The following is a 24627-nucleotide window of genomic DNA, read 5'->3' as shown; positions in this document are numbered from 1 at the left end:
GGTTTGGGATTTTCTGCAGATTGCTACCTCATAGCCTGTAATAAACCTGAGTAATAAACCCGTGCAGAGTAAGCTGGAGAGAGCTCATCAATTTACTTGTCAGGCAGTGATGTTTGGAAAGAAATTAAAATCTGCTATCACTCTTTAAATTGTTTGCACTATTGATGGCTACTCTGGCATGAGAAGCACATGCACACAGCACATGCACACAGGATAGTGACAGTGGGATGCCTGGTTTCACAAAGCAACACTTCAGACTTGCAGCTTCAGAATTTCTGTAGAAATGGAGCATCACCTGAGTTCAAGTGAGCTATTTGTAGTACCAGCAGCAGTGAAGCAGGAGCTCCAGCTATGACCTATATATCCAGGCTTCCAGCTGGGCTTGTGCCATATGAGCTGAAGCTTGTGTGACAGTAGTTCCCCTTTTAATGGTATCTGAGCTGGCTGGATTAAAGAGAGACGTGTGTTGTGTTTAACTGTACTTTCTTCTACGCTTAACTTCTAAAGTCTAAAAAAAACCCTGTACAGATCTTTCACGATTGGGCTGTGGCATTACTAAATTGGTGTACCTTTTCCCCCCTTATTTCCTTCCTTTTGCTCATTTTACTTCAGTGGCTTTTGGCCTTGTATTCTGCTTTGTGTAGCATTGCTCTAAGTAGAGTTTGTATCTCCACCCTCTGTGAATTGGTGTGAGCATCATTTCCTTTCAACATTTATTTACAGATACTAAATAGCCATGGAATAGCATTCCGTGTGATTGAAGACAGTGTGAGAAGGACTGTAAATTCAGATTGGGAAATAATTGTAATGTTTATCTTACTGCTTTACAAGAGTGGAAAACTCTCCTGCTGTTTGCCTCTATTCTACATCAAGATCACTTTTATTCTGGAATAATTACTATGCATTTAGGAGATAAATCAGTTTCCCTCCCTCAAATCTCCAGTGCTGCTTAATAGGCTACTAGTATGTGGAAGTCTCCAGATCTTCTAAGAAGCTTGTTTTTACTTACCAGATTTCATATCAGATGTGAGGGTATTGAATTATGTAGTAGAGGCTAGAACTTAGAAGAGATTGTTCTTGAAGTACTGCAGTACTGTTTACAGCTTCTTATTGAGTTTCTAATGAGAAACTGCTCCAAGGGATGTCTGGGGAGGACAGTGCAAATCTGCCATTTGAAAAATTATTTATGCAGTAAATGAATCGTGACATAGGAGCTGGAGGGCTGAATCTTAGTTGCCTTGGATGGCATTACTTATGTGGAAAAGGTGAAGTAGATTGTTTGTCTGTGGCATAAGAAATATGTTGATGTCATTTTTTATTTTTAAGCAGAAACTGCATGCTGGAACATTCATGTATCTGTGACTTTGAGCTAAAGCATATGAACTGAGAAGTGATTCTAGTAACCTTGTGTGCTCAAAAAGTGTAAACCTGGCCCCAGAAAATTGTGATGTTTGTTTAAAAGATAAACAACAAGTCTGGGTCTCTTTTTTGTTTGTCTCCTGGATTTTGTAAATCTTTTAGGTTTTTGGGCTTGTGCCCTCTTCTACAAACACAAAGGCTAGAAGCATATTTTTTTGTTTTAAGTGAAAGCTGATGTTCTTACATAACTGCACGATTTCAGGACCATGGTTTCAGAAAAAGCAAATATTATATGTTTTACAAAGAAGTAATGACACTTGGCTATACCACATAAGTGTGACTCACATGGAAAAACTGTTGTGCTTCTGATTTCCATATGAAAATGAGTCTTTCAAAGCACCAAGGGGTACGTGGAACCAAAAATTATACTTAATGTTTGACTTCAAAGCTTGACTTCATCCAGAGGTTTTTAACACTGTTGGAGGATTTTTTGAGAGTTTAGCTGGTGCAACTTGAAATAATTTTTGAAAACTCAAGTTCCTTCCAAAATAAAAGCAAAATTTGGAGAACTAACCAGCAGACCACAGCTTGTAGTATCAACAGCCTGATTTTTTAAGGGCTGGGTAAGGCATCTGAGTTCCATGAAAACATTGGCTTGCCTGTACTTCTTACCTGTATCTCTTGGTATTCTGGCCTCAGTAAGGTCACTGAAGGAGCTTTAAGGCCTTGGCCTTATTACAGTATCTTTGAATTTTACCTGTTCACTCTTGGTTAAAGGAGTTTTTTGGACAAAGTACAGGAAAACTCAGTGTTGGAAACAAACTTAAATTGGCAGGGGTGGAATAAATGTTTGAGTAGGTCTTTTTACAACTGCCTTCTGTAATTTTCCTTCTATATCTAGAAAGAGAAACTTCTAAGTAAGAAAAGTTTAAACAATATCCATGCCTGATTTCATTTGGTACCTTTCTCTGGTCTTAGTAGACCTGACTTTAAGTCTACTGTTGCTCTGTTATCTCATGCCCATTTGACTCTAGAAAAGCAATTTGTTTAACTTAATCTTAGCCTGGTAGAATCTTAGCCAGGTATAGTCTTTGTGGTATTTCAATTTGAATACTATCACATTTTTTTCTAGATGGTTAAAATCCCTGCTTGGATGGGGTATATTGTAAATATTAAATGTGGTTTCCTTTTCTATGCATTTGGGGGCAAAGAATGGTGTGTGCCAATACAGCTGCTTTTAAATGAGCCATGCTGAAGCTTTTATTGAAGTAAAAGGGATTCAAAGGCTTATTATTATGCATTAACTATACTGAAGGCACAATAGCACAGTTTCATTTCAAGTGCACTTCTGTTCTGAATGATAGCTGCTGTGGCAGCTCTTGTGATAGCTTAATTCTTTCTTCTCAGTGTTTTCTACATGTGATCTGTTCAGTTTTCAAGTAACCTGGTAGCTTTTCTGGTTGCCAGCAGTTCAGACTTAACCTGTGGTCTGACTTGGATCAAGTCAACTTTGCCAGTCATTTTTGCCATTTGAATGTGATTGTCACTTCTACTGAGGGTGTACCTGGCTGGTAATAGCCTCATAATATGTGTTATTGAAGATCTGTCTCCGACATGTATTAGGAGGTAGTAATCACCTGATTTTATTCACTGAAGAAGGGCTGGTAGAAAGAACTTGGTTGTACAGAAAAGTACTTTTTGTAGTCATTTTGCAAGCAGACATGTTCATGGAACAGGATCAGTGATATTTTATAATGAAAGATGTTATTTCCCATGACTTTGTTTATATCCATTCTTAAATGTAATTGTCTTTCTTATTAGCTCTGCCATGGTAGCCATCTTTTACTTTTTGAAGGGCAGTTTTGATCCCATTGTTCACGTGGCATCAATTGATAATATTTAATGGACTAATAATTGATAATGTTTAATGGACTAATAATGCATCCTTGTGCCAAATGAGGTCTTCAGATGTTCAGAAAAGAAGATTTCTACCTTGGACCAAATTCACTTAGCTGATCCCGCTTTCTTGCATATTCAAGCGGCACAAGGAAAATTTTCTTCCTGCTATGAAATTCTGCAGTGTGGGAAAATCTGCTAAGAGGAGATTCTGTGGTGATTGTTCCTTGTATACTACCTGCTGACGGAGTAATTTTGGGAACCAAGGAAGAGATAGTGATCTGTTCTAATTGTCAAGCTATTCATTAGGCATGATACAACAGTATGTGTAAGAGTAGCTCCAGTGCATACTCAGTAAAAAAGCTGGGAAGTTAATACCCACGATGTGTAAAAGTGTCCTTTTGTGCCAAATGGAGTGGGTCATTTCAAAGGAGATCACTAGTCCACAGTGTCTTAAAATTATGTTACCCTTTTCATAATCTTTTTAGTGAAGTGCTACATCTTGTCTGGTTGATTTCAAAGCCCACTGAAATCAGATTGCCATTTCCCCCCTGGGAATACAGTTTATGAACAGACCTGCAGTGAAATCCCCTTGAAGATGCTGTTGACATGTCAAACAAAGCAGCCTCTTCCCAGTGTTATTGTGAGGTGAATAAACTGAGTTTATAAGTGATTAGGCTGAACAATTAGCATTAATACTTTCCATCCTTTAGTTCTAGAAGAAATTTTTAAGTCTGACTGGGAGTAAAAAAATTCAAAACAAGACCTCATTGAGCTTGATCTGAGGATACCAAAACCTCATAGTGTGATGTGTGATGTTTGATTCTCCAGCTTGTTTGCAGCTGGAAGGCTTGCCTGTGAAAAACATAAAGAATGATTCTTTTCTGTAGGGGTGAAAAGTTGCCTGAACTTTTAATAACTTCCCTTTTTATGTGAGTCACAGTGTTGACTGTTAAGCCAGTCATTATCCTTTTCCCAAAAGGTAGTGATCTTGCCAGGGACATCACTTTTTATCTGTATTTAAAAAGGACATAGCCAAACAGACTCCAAAACCCAACACAGCCAGAGAGCTCTCTTCTTCAAATGAGACAAGATGCTGTAGCCCATAGAAATTATAGACTTTCAGGAAGAAAAAATAAGAGAAAAATAGAGAGGGAATGTCAAATATATGAAGCTCAGAGTGGGAAACTAGAGGCAAATTCCATGTAGAAGACACAATTATTTACTGGTAACTGATGTCTGTGGTTAGCAGTCAAGAGGTAGTGCAATTTAAACCATTCACATTATTCGATGGTGTTTATTCAGTCCTGAGAACCAGAATTATTCCCCCAGAGCCTGGAAATGACATGCCATATCTGAAAAAGCTGCACCAGTGCTGGACCCTGGCAGTGTTTGAAGTGTTTTGCCAGCCTTGGCTCAGAGTGATGTAAACAGAGCTGAGGCAGTATGAATCAGCAGGTAAAAAAGGGGAGAAGGTGAAAATTATTTTAGTACCCTGGTTTAGGAATCTGATGTGTGACATAAAAGCGTTGGTGTCCATAGGTGGCGTTTTGAAGACTAAACACGTGCTTTGTGGAAAACCGGTGTCCTAATAAGAGAAGATGCTAGAAGAATTCAGAAATTATGTGAATGGTCTGGAGACCAGGGAGAAAAAACAAAAAACCCCATGATTCCACACCTTGGGAACCTTTTAGAGTTATTTTCAGGGCATAAAAACCATTAACACAAAGGTTAATACGTGAAATGCTGCTCTCTGGTACGTGGATGCATCCTCATGTTATAGTACTTGTGTATTCTTGTGTCATCACTGAGTCCCTAGATCAGGAACTGTGATTTCATCATGCCTTTTAATTTTTTGGTTGATAGATAATGCTTAATGTGCTTTTTCATTGTTTGACATTGACTTAATGAATGAAAATACTTTTCTTTTTTTATAAAAGACAAAAGAAACTCAGTGTAAGTCTAGGATTTAATAAGGTATTAATTCTGTGTTTTATTGTAGCTAATCCAGTTTTGTATAGATATTTTCATAACTTCATGCTGATGGTTTATTTCATAAATAATACCATTCTTTACAATTATATATTAAATGGATTTCCTGGTTTCCCTGTTGAGTCAGTTATTTGCTTCAAAGGTGCCACTTTTCCATTGCACATGTCATCGCACTTGGGAGTCCTCTTTTGTTTGAGCAATGCAAATTGAATTAATATACCAGAGAGATAAAATTTGCTCATAATTCTACTGTTTATGAGGTGAGGGGTATAGAGGAGGATGCTTAGTGTGCCTCCTGCCAGATGGTACTTTGCCTGCAAATAGAAAGCTTGATCATCAGCATCACAGTTTTACATGGATGCACAAATGCTTCTCGAAGAAGTTGTGTGGTGTTTCAAATAATTTCATTGCACTTCATTTGGATTATTGTTATTGTTCCCTTATTGTTGCTCAGGTAGTATAATCCATGAGACAAGTTTACTAAAGAGTTACCTCTACAAAAGCATTCTTGCAGAATTTTTCAAATAAACATGTATTTGTTTGAATAACCTATTTCTAATTTGCTGTAAGACTGCTGCCTAGGTTAGTGTCCAGCAGAAGCTGAACTGAGCATGAGGGAAAATCTACAAGTCATCCTGCTACAGAAAGCTGGAAATGGCTGTCTAGTGGGAATGGGAGCTTAAAGCTTGATAACTCCTTCTTTTTCCACAGGGCATCCAACATGATCAGTGAACTGGTTTTCATTTCTTCTTTGGTCCTTTTAAGATTTGTATATTACCAGCTTTCATGTTTAGATGTACTTGCTGACTGTACCGTTTTTCTTCATTGACAATTTAGAATTAAGGGCCTGTTAGCTTGTGAAAAAAAAATCTTTTATGTACTAAGGCACATTCATGATTTCCTAGTGACTACTCAAATCCATTACACTCAATTTAGAAGGTATCATTAAAAAGGAGGACTTTCAGATGACACATTTTGTATTTGAGTAAACTGGTTTCACTGTGATGGCATAATCTTTGGGTTTGACTTTGTTTCAGTATTAATATTATATTACATAACTAAAGGCAATATTTTTCTATGAGCAAAAGCTACCTGCTATTCTTTTCTGAAGTACACAATTACCATCACAATATTTACAGTGCACAGGTTGTGCAAGAGGATCAGCTGTGTGTGTTAGGTCATTCCCTGAGACTACCTACATGTACTGAGGCCACCCCTGTCCTGAGACTGCACCATTTCAGTATCTGAAGTAATACATGAAACATGACAGGGGACTGAGCCTTTTGACATTCATGGTAAAGAGAATACTGGAGGATCCTTTCAAAGTTGCTAACCATCTTTCTTCCCAGTTCACTGATTTTGAAGAACAGTGTGGGCTAAACTCACATATGTTTTAAAAGCAAGAGTAGTTCTAAGACATAGTTATCCTATTCATTGCAACTCAGCTGATACAGGACCCTTACATTCAGGGAGATGTTGGAAGGAGTGATGATTTTCTGGTTTTCAATCAAATCTTGCAGCAGATTAGTACAGAATTATAAATCAGTAAAATTTGCAGTACCATGAAGTCTGTTGCAAGTTCAATTCCTGTCACACAAACTGTTGACATTTTGCTGCTGACACCAGGTAATGATGCATGCATTCACTTGACAGGTACAAAGAAGCTCACTTCTGCACACAGTGATGAGTTTGTTCACTGTCACTAAGGCACAACTACATGTGTATGAACACGACACCAAGCCTGGGGATGATGAGGATCTGGAATGTCAGAAGGGAATTGCACACAAGCAGAAATACACTTAAGTGCAGAGGTGCCTAAAGCTGTTTGCAGTGCTTAAACAAATGTCACAAACTTTGAATATTCAAGCTGGCTTGTGAAATTGATTATTGAAGGGGTAAAAGTGGAAGTATGTAATTCTGTCTTGTGTCTATCCTTCATCCCCTTACACATCCATTTTGGGTGAGCCTGATCAGCAGGCCCTGAGTGCCAGGGTGAAGGGGTAGATGTTGCAGTCTGTAGCTGTGATGAGTCCTGAAGGGACGGAGGAGCAAGGTGTAGGCATTAAAAGGGGCAGTGAGCTTTTGTGTACATCATGTGCCTAACCCCCTTCCTGCAAAGGCTGAGCTAATTGCACATAGCCTTCAAAAATCTACAGATCCATTTTCCCTGTGAGGAAAAATGTTAAGAGTTGTAGCAGGTTCCAACGCTTAGCAGGTGTTAAGACTTGGCATGTTTGTTGTGAGTAAATCAACTGCTAATAAGGTGAAGAAATCACATGTCAAGGCAGGTTATAAAACCAGATATCCACGTGGTCGTTGAGATGCTTGTCAGGCTTAGGGGATTCTGAAACTTAACTTCGTTGGCAGCCTGCCTGCCAGAGTATGGGCAGGGCATGTGGGAACAATGCTCTCACGGTACCAGAATTAATCCGCTACCAGCCTACGTCAGGGCAGGTGTCACCAGCTTGCCGGGGTTGCCCCAGCTGCTTCGTGCCAACTCTGTGCTCCAGAGCCATGCAGGCAGCTTATGCTGTGCAGCTGCTCTTGTATTCTGTTCTCAGGCATGCTATTTGCATGCCTTGTATAGCTCTTTAGACACAGACGGCTCAGCCAGAGCTTTTTATCAAAGGTGAATCATCCTTTCTGTCATGCCATAATCAAGGATTTTTTTATCTCCATGACTCAGAGAAAAAGGTGGTGGCGTCCCCTTCAAGTTGTAACTAGATACGGTGCTTTTGTTTAATGATTTGTTTAACTCATTTAATTTTTTGTTTAACTCATTTAATGATTGGAGAGAGGGAACAAGCTACCAAATGATGGCAATTTCAATATCGACTTGGCTTTCTTGGTGCCCTCCCTTCCTCCTGAGATCTGTGCTGGAAAAGATGAACGGCAGGACCCATGAGTTTGTAACAGTACCAGCAGAATAAATATTTCTATATTTCTATCTGGTTTTAAGATGATGGGTGTATGTTCCCCTCCTTTTTTTGGCAAAGGTTAGCCCCATTAGATGTACTGCTCTTCATCTCATCTCCTTCTCCCATCTGTTCTGTCTCTTTTCAGTAGAAACCAAGGAGATTTATCTCCCACTCAGACAGCCAGATAACTCCATCTCCCATACATGAGAAAATATCTCTGTGTGAAGCAGAGCAGTGCCTTGCTGTGCACACGTATCAGCTTGTACCACGAGGGCAGACTGCTCTCTCAAACTCTGATAATGTTGTATTCCCTCTGTCAGCTTATACAGATGAGGGAATACCGCTGCCCCCTTCAGTTAAGTGTTGAATTCCCAGGCCTAAAATAGGACCCAAGGGAATCCAAACAGCTTTTTCCTGAGAAACCAGGTTATCACAGCAGTAGGTAAGAAAAACAAATAGTTTAAAATACGAAAGCCATGATACAGCTAGTAAATAAAAACGGTGCATGTAGATAAGGTATACAGAATTTATAGATTTATAGACCTAGCCTATGATTATTTGGATAATAAAGCCATAAAGACAGTAAATGTTTATACAGTAGAACTCCATACTGTACCTTGGAACTCACTGGTAGGTGGCCATTTCATTAAGGAAGATATCTTGCCTACTAAGCTCCAGAGCTTTGTTTAATTTCCCTGACTTTTAAAAAATATTTTGAATTGTCTCATTGTGAGAAAAACTGCACACCATGAGTTCTTTGTAGAGAGGAGCATTATCTTTGAGAAAAGCTGTCTTCATGTTAATTCATGTAGTATTACCTCTGTGAGACAAGCAGGTATTTATTACAAGTAGTTATTTATTACTAATGCTGTTATCACCAGAATATATTGTTATCACTGTCTATGGATCAAGGCAGTTTCCAGTGAAGCTGCTTTGCTTTTGTTTTATGACTAGATGCCTATACTCAGTTTTATTTTTCTGGCTCTTACCTTTGATGTCCTCGGGACTTCTGATTTCCTATTTGGTATTAACTTGAGATAAGTAAAGTCACCTTAGGAAGATTAGAAAAATGGTGGGTTTTATTAATGCTTCTTAAAACTTCGCTTTATACTAACTTAGCCATTTTTAACATTGTACTGTGAATATTATACAGTTATCTGAATGAGATTACCAGGTAGATAATAATTGTCTAGATGACACATCCAGTTTGCCAAGTTAGGGGGCAGGGATATATTCTTTCTGCCATGTGGTGGCAGTAAGGGGATGGCACTTCTGGTACAAACACCTGTGATGGGAGCTGCACACCTTTGCATCCAATTATGTGAAAAGATCTGCCCTGTGTGCAGGGTCCTGTTATCATTGCTAGAGACTCAGGCCAAGGCTTTGTTCTTTGCTAGCCAATGTGTATTGTCACAGCCACAGCTTGAATTAAAGAGACAGAGGACAAAATGGGGGATGCAATGAGGAAAGTAGTATGTGTGTCCTGAATACATCCATGTGGGCATGGTATTTTGACCAACGATGTAAGAACAACCATCCTGTGTAAGATGCCAGCAGCTGCAGATGTGGGTCTTTTCTCCCACAGGAGAAGTTTCCTGAATGCTTTTTTAGTTACTAATCACTTCAGATAATACTAGTTTTTAATAGGCAGAATTCATTATAAAACACATGCCCTGTGTGCTTGCTAATTTTTTACCATACATTATTTCATTTGGTAGGGAATAATTTCTCTGAAAAATTTTGTTTTCATCAGCTAATGTAACTGACAAGAAGTTCTTAAAGTTGATGGTATTTCAGTATTATTCCAGAAGACTATTCCACTCCCATGAAGGGAATGATATTACATGGAGGGAATGGTATTCTATTATACTAGATATTACTATATTATTATATATAGCAGTGTATTACTACAAGGAACCTACTTGGCTGTTACATGCATGTATGCTTCTGTTGGCATCTTAAAATATTTACAAAGCATATAGAATAGATTAAAGCATTGCAGATTGCTGCATCTTGACCAGTAGTTTGTGAATTATTCTGTACTGTGTTCCTGTAAGAGTGTCAAATGTGACTACAGTGTCTCGAAACTACAGAGCACTAAAGAAATTCTGAAGTGGCAAGCTGTAATGTAATACATCAGAAGAGGCACTTATGTTTGGTCATATGTTTCTACAGATGCTTCCTTATTTTTCATTCTTCCATTTATACACGCTGTACATTTGTTTTTTTAAAAGTATGTTTTTCTTTCAGCCATTAATGAGTTTCCTGAAGATATATTTACAAATAAAGAACGCCAGCAAGGAGGAATTCTGCTTCATATCATTGCTGTAAGTTTTTCTCTACTGTGCTTCATTTTTGTTTTCCTTTTATGTTTCTTATTCTATTTTTATTTTTTAAATAAGATATTAATCATGACAGTGACCTTACTAAGTAGAGTTGTGTATATATGAACAAGTTTTTAATACTTTGATTTGAGTATTTCTAATACATCTATATGAGTACAATTTCTTAAAAGGTAACACCTTGGGAACGTGGTGTAGTGGTGGACTTGGTATTGTTGGATTAACAGTTGAACTTGATGATTTTAAGGGTCTTTTCCAACGTAAATGATTCTATGACTCCATGATTTAAGAAAATTATGCAAGTCTGAATTTCCAGTACCTATTAATTCATCCTCTTGGAGATAAAAACCTGGCAGAATGGATCATGTCTTGTATTTCATGTTTTAAAGACAGAGTTTGGGATTCCTTTGTTGATGATGTTGAGCATTATGTGGAAGTTTCATGTTTCTTTCTTTTCTTTTGTGCCTCTATTCAATAGATGCAATTATAATTTAAAAAAAACCCAAACCAAGCCTGAAGAAATATAGAAAATTTCATGTGGAGTTTTATTTCCTATTGTATTAAAAACAAAGCAAGCAAGGCCTGCAGGCTCCAGTTTTTCATTCCCAGCTCAGGGAAAGTCAAGTGTAAAGGAATTGTGTTTGATGGACAGTGGCAAAGTCCACTCCAGGCACAGCACATAAAGCTGCATTAGACAGTGGGAGAATCACATGTATGCAGGGAACCAGGATCATTCCTAAGTGTTTTGGTGCAGTGATCCATAGCCAGGCTCCACTTATTTCCAGGTGTATATTATTTCCTGAATATTGTTAATCAGACTGGTTTTACTTTCTGTTTAATTAGTTAAAAATATAGAGGAGGACTATCTAACTTTGTAGCTTTACCTGTTACTTTTCGTTATATGAAATCTGTTGTAGTGTCCTGTCAAAGTGTGGTACCTTTCATATTTTAGGATGACAAACATCCTTGTTCTAAATGAGATCTTACATGTAAAAATCTGGTTTTATATCATGAATTTATCAACAGGGAGAGTTTTATTTGGAATGGAATAAAAATTGAAGCTATATATTTCTGCTAGTTTCTATAAAGGTAGCATAAAGGTAGCATTGCTTTTTTTCCTCTTTTCATGTACAGAAAAAATCTGAAATAGTCCTTGAATTTATTTTCTTTACAGGCTCTTTATATGTTTTATGCTTTGGCCATAGTATGTGATGACTTCTTTGTTCCATCCTTAGAGAAAATTTGTGAGGTATGTTAACAAACTTTATTACTCTTTCAGAAATTTATTTAGAGAATATTATTTAGAGAATCAAAAATTTTGTATCATCATTGTTCAGAGTTCTTTCCTGTCAACTTTTTGGCTTCAATCCTTTTCAAATGATTTGAGCTTCTATCACAAAATGAACTTTTTTGATTCAAAAAAGTGGTCTGTGCACACTTGTTTCTCTGGCTACACTCAAGCAGAAAAAATCAAAGATTTAATGATATCAGATGGCAAAACCCATTCTTAAATACCTGAAGCCTGTAACTAGGAGATGTATGGGTTATGGATGAGTATAGTTTATTATTGTGCTCCTTTTTTTAAAAAGTAAGTCATGGAAAGATCTCTTAGGTAGAAAAGCTAATGTGGTGGCTGTGCAAATCTTATGGGACATCCACCGCCGTGTCAGCAAGGAGAAAGGAAGTATATGTGGTCCTAGCATAAAGTAGAAAAAAGAGAAAATGCATGAGAAAAGTATGTACCTTGGATACAGAATCAGAATAAATATATGCAAAAAAAAGAAAAAAGTAACATAATGCCTTTACATAGTTTTTGAGAAGCCTTTGCAAAGTTACGCGTAGGATTGTAATGGAGTTGATTGTGACTGGGTAGAATTTATACATGGCATGTTAATGTTGTACTGAGTATGATTTAGGTGAACAAAATAAATACATAATGCAAATGTAGATTTTAACTCCTTTTTAAAGGCAAAATGAAAATCTCATCTCCTTTGCTCTTAAACAAAAATAAGAGTGACCATTTTCTGAAAAACTGCTGGGTTTTTTTGTAGTTGGTTTTAAGGTCTGCTTTCCTGTTGCTAAATGTACTAAATACTTGTTGGTGTTACTCAGAGTTGTAAGCTTACACTTATCAGTAGAAGAACAAATAGAATAATAAGGGAGGTGATCAGTAGTAGTAAAATACTCAGTTGGGCTCTTTTCTTCCCCTTTCCAGATGTTCTGTTTTCAGCATACACCTTAGACACCATACTTAAGTTATACCAGTTGGTTGTACCAATTACTGGTTACTGATCCTTCATAAAATCTTTACATTTATCCTGTGTTCTACTGAACATTTAAACAGCTACCAGGAGTTCAGATAGCATACTTAGGTTTGAGCTCCTGCAGCAGTGTGACTGGTAATAGATCATATTTATGTTTATGTTTTGTCAAGGTGTGTAGGATGTCGTTGTTATCAGCTTAAGATGTTATCAGGCAAACTGCTTGAAAAATACAAGATTTTTTACTTCACCTTTTTTCACTATTTACCTTTTTTATTCTTGAAAGAAAAATAATGTACTAAAGATGAGCCTAGAGACTCTAAAAAAGGAAAAAACTCCTCCATAAAACTGTGTTTATATTTCAAGGGAAAGATCTTCAGAGTGCTAAATTGATGCAACCCACTTGTGCACCTGCACGTGTTTGTGCTGGTCTGAGAACTCTAAGTTATCTATATCCTATTAGAGCTTAAGAGACCTCGTCATAAAAATAGACCTCTCTGCCATACACAGCCCTCTCTGTGTCTAACTGGACTAATTTTATCTGTGTCAGCAGACTCACTTTTGATTAACGCAGTGGAAAAGTGAAGCCAGAATCAAGCCTGCTGTTTTTAGGATTTATTCACAAAAGTTATATTTTTCTGATGCTGATATTCAGTTTTAAATTTTAGAAGCCCCAGGAGTTGGAGAATTTAATGACTGTGTTTAGAGTTATAAAAGTAAATTAATGAAAACAATTTGAGATGTTTACAATCCTTTTAAATCTGAAGAGATACTTTTCTTTGATCAGCTCCATGTAAGCCACAATTGACTATTCATTTACATATATAACTGTAGAACTTCACAATGTAAATACAGTAGCTGAAATTACCAATTGTTTTCTTTCTAGAAACTACATTTGAGTGAAGATGTTGCTGGAGCCACATTCATGGCAGCAGGGAGCTCCACTCCAGAACTGTTTGCATCTGTTATAGGTAGGGAGCCCACACACAAGCTTTTTTGAGATCTGCTGTTAAAAAATCAGCAGCTGATCAAGCACAGGTACCCATTCTTCTGACAATTTATAATCCGCACTTGCAGCTGTCAGCTAGTCTGTGGTTCATGGTATAATTAACTACTCAAAATATCTCATGAAACTGTGAGTCTTCTCTCAAAACACGGAGGGGAATGTCTGATTCTGAACACAGGGTGCAAAAGAAGAGATTTATTGAAGTCCCTTGAGAAGTAATTTGATATATTTGGAAATAGATTAAGAGCAGCCCTGAGGAGAAAGACTTGGGGGTGTTGGATGATGAGAAGCTCATCATGATCTGTCACTGTGCAGCCAGTGTGCACTTGCAGCCCAGAAAACCAACTGTATCCTGAACTGCTCCAAAAGCAATGTGGGCAGCAGGTTGAGGGAAGTGATTCTGTCCCTCTACTCCTCTCTCATGAGACCTCAGCTAGAGGAAGTGACCTTTGAAGGACATCTAGTTCAGCTGCCCTGCAGTGAGCAGCAACATTTCCAACTAGATCAGGTTGCTCAGAGCTCCATCCAACAAACCCTGTATGTTGCCAGTGGTGGGGCCATCTGTGCCAGCATCTCACCACTCTCATTTTAAAAGATTTATTCCTTTTATATAGTCTGAATCTACCCTCATTTAGATTAAAACCATTATTTACTCCTTGTCTTAGGGGTCCTAAAAAGTTTGTCCTCCTCTTTACTGTAAGATCCCTTTAAGTGTTGAAAGGCTGTAACAATGTCTCCTCAGAGCCTTCTCCTCTCCGGGATGAACAAGCATGACTCCCTCAGCCTTTTCTCATAGGCAGCCATCCCCACCACTGTCCTCAGCTCCCTGGGGAGCTACTAGCTAGACTAAAAGCACAAATTACTACACAGAGAAGCAAGCCTTAATTATGAATCATATTTTGGTTAAGCTTTGAAACAGTCTCTACTTTACAAGTAGTACATATTCTGAGTAACGTAAAATTAAATGACAGGTAGTTATGTATGCTTTGTTCCCTCTACAGGTGTATTTATCACTCATGGAGATGTAGGAGTTGGGACCATTGTTGGTTCAGCAGTTTTCAACATCCTCTGCATTGTTGGTGTCTGTGGACTGTTTGCAGGACAGGTTAGTAAGATACTTATCTTTACATAGTTCAATTGCTTACAATTCCATGAGCATTTATTAAAAAAAAAAAAAAAAAACAAACAAAAAAACCCCACAACAAACAAAAAAAACCCCAAACAAACAAAAAAACCCAACCCAAACAAACAAACAAAAAAAAATAGACAAAAATGGCCTTGTGAAAAACCTCAGAGCTTGGGAAGAATTTACAAATAGCAAATGTTTCCAAAAAGTTCAGCTGTAATGTCAGCACTCTGAACATACAGAGGAAACTGGTTCCTCTTCATACAATACTGTGTTTACAGTCAACTAATCAGTGGCATCTGCTGATCCTTCCTGGTACTGATGACAGTCAAAGAATCTGGGACACAAGCATGAGATTTTCTCCATTTAATCAACAGATGATTAAACTGTTTATCATATTTTGTCAGGTAGTAAGTCAAATATATCCACAAATAAAAGGAACAAGGAACAATTGATTTGCTGCAGTACAACGAATTGTACTTTACAATTGAAATTATGACCAAATCAAGTATCAGTAGTAAGAAATGCATTTCAGTAATGGAAGTTTCTACATGACTTTTATTATTGATGCTTATTATAGATCCATTGTCTAACAGGCTGATACTTCTTCATGGTAGCATAAAAACTGCATTTGGTTTCAGAACTGTTGCTAGTAATAATAATAATAATTATTCTGCTCACACACCGAAGTTATTTTAAGATAGGGGCCTTTTTGTTTGTTTGTTTTTGAAATCCCATATTTTTGTTGGCTGAAGGTGTGGTATTTTTCAGGTGGTTTGTCTCACCCAGTGGGCTGTGTTCCGGGATTCTGTATACTACACAATATCTGTGATCGTTCTTATTGTTGTAAGTAGTTCTCTTATCAGTTGCTGTGTTTCATTGCTTGAATGTTTAGAGGACCAGCCTGCTAACTATTGATACACACTGGCAAATAATTATTTTCCTAGCTGGTTCTAGTGGCATCTGGAAATGAGGGCTGAGCTCCATAATATTGTATAAATATGAAAATTTCATACAGCCCCATTTGTTCCCACCATGTCCATCAGTGTCCATTCATTTTGTACCTAGGGTTTGTAAAGTTCTGCAGGCTAGTAGGATACTGTTATGCAGTGCAGGTAGCACTCTACTGAGACCCAGGAGACTGCTTTTTGTGGAGGTGAAAAATTTTGAGCTACACGTCTATTTTAAATAGAGAAGGTGGCTGTTTCTTGCTTCTACACAGTAATTTTTTTTCAGATTCTGGGAAAGTTTTTCCATGTAGAGCACAGGTGAGATACCACTTTGTTCATCTAGAATGGTGTAATTCCTGAATGTACACATTTAATGTGTCTGGTGCCAAGGCAGGGAAGAATCCACTTAGTCTGTATTTTGTAATACAAGTGAATCAGCAGCTCTGTATTCAGTAACAGCAGTTACACAGGGTGGAGTAAAATGTGTATAACTACTTCACCCAAGTGGAGAAGTAAAATTTAGCCTATTCTGCTAAAACTAGTCTAGCTGTTAGAAGGACTCAAGAATCAAGTTTTTTTTTGAATAAGTGATTTTGCTGCTGTCATTTGCACAGCATAGCATGTGGGTACATGAATGTGTATCTGTCTGTCTTTTGCATGCTTGCACGTTTCACTTAGTAGCTTTTAAAACAGCCACTGACAGGGATCCAGGCCTTGTTCACCAAGTTTGTGTTTTGTAAGTGGCACAATCCATACACTGGAAGTTCTGGTTAGAAAAGGTCAAGACTTGAGTAGTTCTGTCTAGAAATGGCTGATACCTGCTGAAAAAAATTGACCCTTTTTTGAGATAAATCAGAGAAATGGTCAATTTATGTGTTTCCTTTTTTTCCTTCTTCTAGTTCATATATGATGAGAAAATAGAATGGTAAGTTGTGTAAATTATTCTATGCAGTCCTGTATTTGCCATGAGGCTCACCAGTAAATAGAGTTGTAGTATAATTTGCTTTCATTCTACACACTGGGAGTATGAGCTGGATTGAACACTTAGGAAATCCTATGTATTTTGTTTGGACTTAGTTTTTATGTTGGTCACAGAAAACTAAAAGAAAATGTAAAAACCAGGAAACATTAAGGAAGTACATAGGCTCTGTGTAATGCCTAAAGATTCCCATGTGCAGAGAGAGTAATCAAAACTCTTCTGCTCTGATTCTGGCTGTTAACAGTTATGGGGATGCCAGGTGTTCCAGAGAACACTCCAGTGTGAATCCTAGTGGAAAATCATAAGAACCTTCTAACAGTGCTATCAGAGTGCCTGGCCTGTGCTTCAGCACTGAAATGACAAAAAGCCTTGATATTATGGTCTTCAGAGGGTACCTGTGGTTTCAGTCTGCATAGCACATTTCTGAAATACATGCATTGCATTTTATTTGCATGTTTAGTGAAACTTGAGAGTTGGCTTCCCTTCTCATTCTGCTGAGACACCATCTAATCTTAATGATGTTGTCCTGTGTGCACAAATGTGACTTGTACCAGATGTTTAAGGCATACTCTTACATAAAACTTGTGAAGCATACAGCTTTTTGAACAGCCTTCTAACACTTCTTTCTGTCTTTTTGAGGTGGGAGAGCCTCGTACTCATCATTATGTATTCATTCTACATACTTATCATGAAGTAAGTACTTTTCCTTATGTTTAGATCTTAACTGACCATCATTCTTTTGGTCTTGTTTTGTCCTTAGCCTTCTTGCCTGAGGGCAATACAGCCAGTCATGTTTCTGTGTAAGACCTGTTGGGTTTTATGCTTAACCAATTTAAGGTTTGTGCTCAGTCAGCAGCAAATACTTTCATACATCCTTTTCACACTGTACAGAGGTAAAGTAGCTTTCAGAAAAAGTTGAGAAAAGTAATTTATACAAAGGTATATGAAGAGTTTGCAAAGTACTCTGGATTGTAAACACACATCATGTCAGCTATTACACATATTTTGTACTCCCTGGAGAACAAGGTCAAGGAACATTAGACAGAGTACTAAGCATGTATTTATCTTCAGACCATCTCATACCAGGCTGTTTACTGACATCTTCTGTTGTGTCACTGCCTCTGACAGGAGAGTCAGAGGTCTGACTGTTACTGCAAGTGTCTGTGAGTCTACCCTTCTATTGCAAGTTGCTTAGACTTACATCCCTTGGTGCCTTCCCCTCACAAATCACCCTGTTGGAACTCCCTTTTCTCCTACATCAAGTCTTAGCAGAGTTCATTGACAGCCCTCTTAGATCCCACCCTAGTGCTAAAATACATATATGCTGTCTTTAGAAGGGTATGGTCAGCAGTCCCAGAAATGCTCAAAAACCCTCCCACAGGGAACACAGTTCTGAAAAAAAAAGTGAGGTGAATTGGGAGCTGATGCAGGAGGAAAGAAGCTGCTGTATAGTGAATGTCCTGGCTCCAAAAACCACAGCTCCAGCATTTTGCCTTCACTAAATCTGCTCTAGTACCTTTTTGCAGTTTGCTGTATGTCATGAGAGATAGGTGCAGTCCTTGCTTTCCTATCAGCTTGCCATTGAGTTGGACAGTCCTTTCTGTTCATGGCCTGTTAGTTGTCAGAGAACATGCATCTAGGCTTTACTGCTTGCCTGCATAAGTAGTTCTCAGATGACTTAAAAGTTAGCCAAGAAAATGCAAAAATCCAGCCTTTTTAGACCTTTCCTTTGCACTTTCAGGTACAATGTGAAGATGCAAAATTTCTTCACCCTTAAAAGCAAGAATGTTGGAAATGGTGACACAGTCAACAATGAGCTGGAAGATGGTAATAAATGTTATGCCTCTAGTTGTGATGACCCATCCATTCCATTACTATGGAAAGGTAAGGCTGAGCAGACAGGACTTCGAAAAAGTTCACAGGATATCCTTTTTATTTCTTTAATGCGGATCAAAACAGTGTCTCTATTCAATTGTAAGCAGAGTTAACTTGATAATTCAGCAGTCAGATTGCCACATTTTAAAAAAAGTGTTGGGTTTTTAAAATATATTCTGAAAACAAGCTGCTTTGCACATTGGCAATTTTGCTCCCTTTTTATCTCCTGTTCAGTGATGAGCTATATCATCATGAAAGAAATACATTTTTTTTTTTACCAGGAAGAAGGCAATTTTCACTTTAATAATTAGTTTGGAATGAGAAGCAGAGATGTGGATATTGAAGGAAAGGACATGGACAGATTAATGGGCAAGAGGGGTTACATGTTGAGTTCAAATCCTCAGAGGACTGGTTTTCATATGCCTAAATAGTCTGTATACATGACCAGACACATGTGTAAAATTGAAAAATGCAGGTTCTTTGCTATTTGTGTCAGTCATAAAGGAAAGATGATGCTATCCAGCTTCTTGTACTCAAAGTATGCAAAAATGCCTGGGTATTTTTTACTTGTTTTCTAATCCTGTTTTTAACTTTGTCTTATCCCTCTTCTCTTCCATTTCCTCTTTTCTCTGTAGAGCAAAATCATTCCATTTTCAAACCACAAACCATGTAATTTAGTGAGCACTTGGGCTGCTCTTAACAAGTGAAGTCTCCTCACTTTGTTGTTGGGAAACATCTCTCATTCTTGAAGGCTGAGCTCATCAGCAATGACAGTAGCATTTGAAAGATCCTCATGTAATAACAAATAAAGCCAAACAAAAATTTAGAGCAGGCTCAGAGAATTCCACTCTTTTCTGCTTTTAGTGTTTAGGCTGGGATTTCTTTAAGGCAGATATAGGTAGCTGCAGGTTTATTCAGTGACAGCACACTGCTGCTCTGGTCCTAGGTAAGGTGTTTAGACAATACTAATTTAAATTTTTTTCTCATAGGACATTGTAGAATCATTGAATGGTGATGGCTTTGAAATACTTTCATCTCATTTTATAATGAACTTCTGGTAGCATTGGCTCTGATATAGTGAGGTTTGTCACTTGGATGTGGATTTGTGTCCATGCAAGCTTCCATAGTTGCCTCCTGTATTCAAGTTGAGACATGGAAAAAGGGTAATCCAGTTAAACACCACGGATATTACTGGTTTTACTTTGGAGGAATTTGGTGGGTTTGGATGTAATCTCCCAGCAGGCTCTCCTCTCTAGCCCTTGTGGTTAAGAGACAATAGCACAGAGTGCTTGCCTGTCCACCTATTGCCTTTTCAAGGAAATGTGTAGATTATTGAATGCTTGTGAAGAACATGCAGAAAAGAAGCAAGAAAGCTCCACTAGCAACTGTTCACATCAGATTTCTTTTCTGATTTTCCCTCAAAGATGCACTCATACTGCAGTTTCAGTCAGATTCCTTTTGTTTTCTCCAGCACCATTACGCAAGTACATGCTGTGTTGGAGGGACAATTGTCCAAAGAGTGAGAGTGTACTGTCACAGGCAAACATGCCTGGGATGAGAAAGTACAGAAAGAAGAGAATAAGGATTTGGAGTGAGCAGTGGGAGGGGAGGATGGCAGTGTTAGTCTACCTGCTTTATGTGTTAAGATGCTGTCCTAGAAAACTGTCACATGGCTGCCTCTAGCTTCTTCCCTCCTGTTCTCTTAAAATATGCCATGACCCATCAGTGACTCCCTCTTAGCTGGCACATGCTGGCTTCACAAACTGAGCTGCATTTTCCCCAGCAGCAGTTTTTAGAAAGGAACACTGCTAATAGCAAGGACAGAACTGGGGCTGGGCTCTGCCTTGCTTTCAACCACTGGTTAGCAGCTTTTAGGATCCACCAAAAAAACCTCCCTTGGCTTCACCAAGGTGTAGGTTTGACCTTAAACTGATTTTCCACAGGAGGAAAGTCTGATTACTCCGCATTGAGGAACAGTTGCTTTGAGTGAGGAACTTTGTTTCTACCAAGGATAGTCTGTTGCTCAGGGTGCAGATAAAAAGTGTAACACTGTAAAGCTCTTTTATGCTTGTAAGTTTCATTACTTTCAAGAGCTTCCTGGGGTACCATATAAAACCTTTCATCTCTCAAGTTTCAGAAAGAAAAAGGAGAGATTTTCACATTAAGAAAAATTTCATTTCAAGGGTGAGTTCTACACACACAGGTAAAGGCAAATTAGATGTACTTTGTGAATACTGCTCAGATTTTCAAAGAACAAATGTGTATTACTCTTGACTTTTATTATGTTGATGCAAATTTCCACCAGGTGGCATGATTTGACCCCTGCCTGAAACCAGAAATGTGGACAAAAGTGGGTTTCTGTGGGACAGAGTTTCAGAGCTAAAGTCATCAAGAAACTTTTTATTGTTTTTGGCAGGGTTGTTGGTGATGAATCTTTGGTGGTGAGCAGTGAGTTTGTTGGAAAGAAAAGCTATTCTCAGTAGATTTTTTTTTTTTTTTAAGAACTGCAAAAGGCTTTTCTCCTTTCAGCATTTCTTAAAACAACTTTTATGTGGAGTCCATACTAGATGAGGCTAAGGTATGTATTTTAACAGGCATAGGGAGTCAAACTGAAAATAATGAAAATAAGAGCAATGTGTCACAGTAAGTTAGAATAGCTATTACTTATGTATATATTTAGCATGAGATATTCTACATCAGTGCTGAGTTTTTAATTATGGTACTTTTTTCAAAGCTGAGTGTTCGCTCACTATCTACACAGGGCTCTAAGAAACAGTTTCAGAGTAACTTCAGTGCTTCCATGTTTTTCATGTCCCTGTAAGATGAAGCATTTTGGTTAATTCTCTGGAGGAACTAACTTGGGAGCAATTAATCTGATGAGACTGTTAATATCTGGCCTTTTTGCCTTACTAGCTTTGCTGTCAAACATTTCTTTTTCTTTAACTAAAGCAAATGTTAAGTTTATGTAGTTGAGTCCTATTCTGTGAGGACTCATTCATAGGAAACCTTTGTGGCTGTATATTCCTTCACAGGAAAGCAGCTACACACTGAGAGTCACTGGAGTGGATGAGCACCTTATTTGTGTCATCAGCCACAGTATTCAGTGAGGTTAATTTGGTTTAGGTGTTGGGCTGGAGGAGGAGAATTGCTCCTTTACATTTGGAAAATGTACAGTTACGACTAGTTCTATTCTGTATAAGAGATGTTAAGCTGGAAGCAAGACTGCAGAGTGGATTCTTTGAGTAGGGCACATTTCTTTGTGAAGCCAGAGATCTTTATTTATGGCACTTCAGGTGACCCCAGTGTACTCACTGAACCCATTTTAGTGAAACAAGGCAAGACACTCAAATGCTGAAGGGTAAAAGTTACAGCTGTTTATTGGTGATTTACAAGCTTGCTGGTTTTTCTTGTTGAATCGTTATGGAGGATGTATTTCTTCAACTGCAAATGTGCTAGAAGGTGCTTGAGACAGCAAAGCCTTTATTGCATGACGTGACTTAGGTGCATGCATGGATCCAGTCTTCCTGAAAAAAAAATTTCAACACTGTAACGATGCAAAAGTAACAATATAGATGTTTCTGTGTTTAGAACAGGTCAATTTTAATTCCATTGTTTGAGTTGAATGTTTTCTTAGATTTCCTTTGCTTCCTGACTGGAACCATGCACTAATTATCTTTCACTTCTACCTCCTAAATTCTCCTCCTCTTCCTAATGTAAGTAACAATGCGAAAGGGGAGGGAGAGGGGGAGGCCAAGCTAAGCAAAGCAGAAAAGCAGCAAAGATTTTTTTCTGTACATATTATTATATGTAATAATTAATATTTATTATAGTTATGTATGTATTTCCTGCCCTGCTTTCTAACACCACATGGGTATGTCTCCTGTCTGCTGAGCCTTGCTCTGCTTGCTATGTGTAGTCTGTAGCATTTGTGAGAATACTGATTTGTTGGTGAGCTCCTGAAGTCCCTGCCTTGTGTACTTGTGTTGATTCCAAATAAAATTTTGTCTCTACATGTTCTTAACATGGTAGAACTTTGTTAACTTTGTAATTCTAAACTTGGTATGGGTTCTTTTATATTGACAAAGGCTTACTTATAGCGTAGATTTCTTCTTGACAGTTGTTTTTCATCCTTCCAAATCTTTTCATGTGAGAGATACTGATAATATTCTCTGAAGGTAAAGTGAAGATTTCCCGCAGGAGTGAGCACAACATTAGGGCCTTCTAGATGTGCAGCACCTTGATCCAATGGCTTTAGAAGTTTCAGGAGTGCTGTCTACACTGCCACAATGCAAACACTTCTAGAGAAAGGGTACAAAACTCTAGTGGGACATAAGCAAAGAAAACTGGTGCTTACTACAGCATGAACAGCACTAACTTGACAGTAGCTTGGGACTACCTTAGTAGAGTGAAATCCCTTTCCAGCATGTGATCTAAACAAAGCACACAACCGATGAGCAGATTCACCAGGCTGCAGAAATATTAAAGGAAAGTAACTCATAAATCCAGGCATTCAGATTAATATTTCCCCCACCTGAGCCTGAAAAGACCTGACTCTAGGTGATGGGATGCACGGTAAGGTCAATGACACTGCTAACCCTGTCCATTGTGGTCATTAGTGAAGGGGATACAGCAATATGGCAAAAACAGTGTTGTGATGGTGGATGAGATCATCTGCTCCAGTCCTCCCAAATACCGGTTCCCTGAAGCTGGATTACGGATCATGATTACCAATAAATTTGGGCCACGCACCAGAATGCGGATGGCAAGTCGACTCATCATTAACGAGGTATGTTCATTAGGAAAACAGAAAATGACTGTGAGGCAGAGGGGTGACCGAAGAGCTGTGCTCAGAGTGATCCTGGAATTTAGATTCTCCCATATTCCTGCAGTTGGGTAGAACTATGTCTTTCTCAAGCAGCTCTATGAGGACAGATTTGAAGATTGATTCCCAACTGATGATGCTGCCTGTTTTAATGGGAGGGCAGTCAAAAAGGAGGGACTACCTTATCTCCCTAACAGAAGATGTTTATTTCAGTGTGTATGTGTGCATATGTGCACGTTTAGATTTAGATAGAGCAGAAGAATTGGTTTTGATTTTTACAAAAGTGGTCAGGTTAAAAAAAGGATAATGGACAAAGCAACCCAAAATTCTTAAAAACTGCTCTTGTATTATTAATACTTCAGGATTGCTTCAGAAATTTGCCTATCTCTTTAGCATTGACTGTAATCCTCAACTCAAAGATGAACCAAAATATTTGCATGAGAGGAGTTTGCTCTGGGCAGTTTCAGTTATCTCTTACTTGATACATTGTCACGACTGTATATTACTTGTTCCATACTCTGCAGCTGAAGTGGCGGGACTTGGCCAGTGAGGCTGTTCTGAATTTGCTGAAGTGCTGGGGGTGAAGTCTTTGGCCTACCAACCTTGGGTTTTATGAAGGCAGGATTTTATAGTTTGCTCCCACAATATCAAATATGAGAGGTATTTACTCTGCCAAGTAAATAGATTTCAACATCATAGCACAGTTGATGTATTTAGCCAGCCTTATGAATACGCAATAAAAGAAAGCACCAATAATATATTTGTTACAAAAATCCAGTAAAACAGTGAAAGGTGTTATGGTCAGGAGTAGAAGATCAGACAGGGCACCTGGCAACAGTTAATTCTGTAATCCTTGAAGTCAATTCATTGATCAGAGAGAAATTCTTTATGGCTGTGTGGGTAGAAAGCTGACATTTGTCTCTTTCAGCATCTGCAAAACACTTTCTCCAAACGTAAGCATTTTGGATGTATAGTCTTATGTATTCTCACTTATATTTCACAAGTTTTGCAAAGTATTCAGATAGGATTTTTCTCTATTTTTCACTATACTATGTTGATACTGCTTTCAGAATTTTTTTTTTGCACAATGTGCAGTTATTT

At 38.1% G+C, this 24627-nt stretch overlaps 1 protein-coding gene across 1 annotated transcript in view; it reads left to right on the top strand.

Annotated features, from left to right (window-relative positions):
* SLC24A4 (solute carrier family 24 member 4) overlaps positions 1–24627 on the top strand; it is a gene marked incomplete at its 5' end in the record, with an annotated part of 81924 nt that overhangs the window by 39713 nt on the left and 17584 nt on the right. Inside the window, 9 exons of the mRNA XM_083863130.1 lie at positions 10416–10492; positions 11682–11756; positions 13655–13739; positions 14776–14879; positions 15672–15746; positions 16750–16775; positions 17469–17522; positions 18571–18713; positions 23321–23490. Of these exons, the coding sequence (XP_083719256.1) occupies positions 10416–10492; positions 11682–11756; positions 13655–13739; positions 14776–14879; positions 15672–15746; positions 16750–16775; positions 17469–17522; positions 18571–18713; positions 23321–23490 (809 nt within the window). The remainder of the gene's footprint in view (positions 1–10415; positions 10493–11681; positions 11757–13654; positions 13740–14775; positions 14880–15671; positions 15747–16749; positions 16776–17468; positions 17523–18570; positions 18714–23320; positions 23491–24627) is intronic.

This window comes from Zosterops lateralis (assembly GCF_965231275.1).
Source record: "Zosterops lateralis genome assembly, chromosome: 6".
NCBI lineage: Eukaryota > Metazoa > Chordata > Aves > Passeriformes > Zosteropidae > Zosterops > Zosterops lateralis.
Note: the sequence above shows the minus strand (reverse complement) of the source record. Positions and strands in the feature narration are given on the sequence as shown.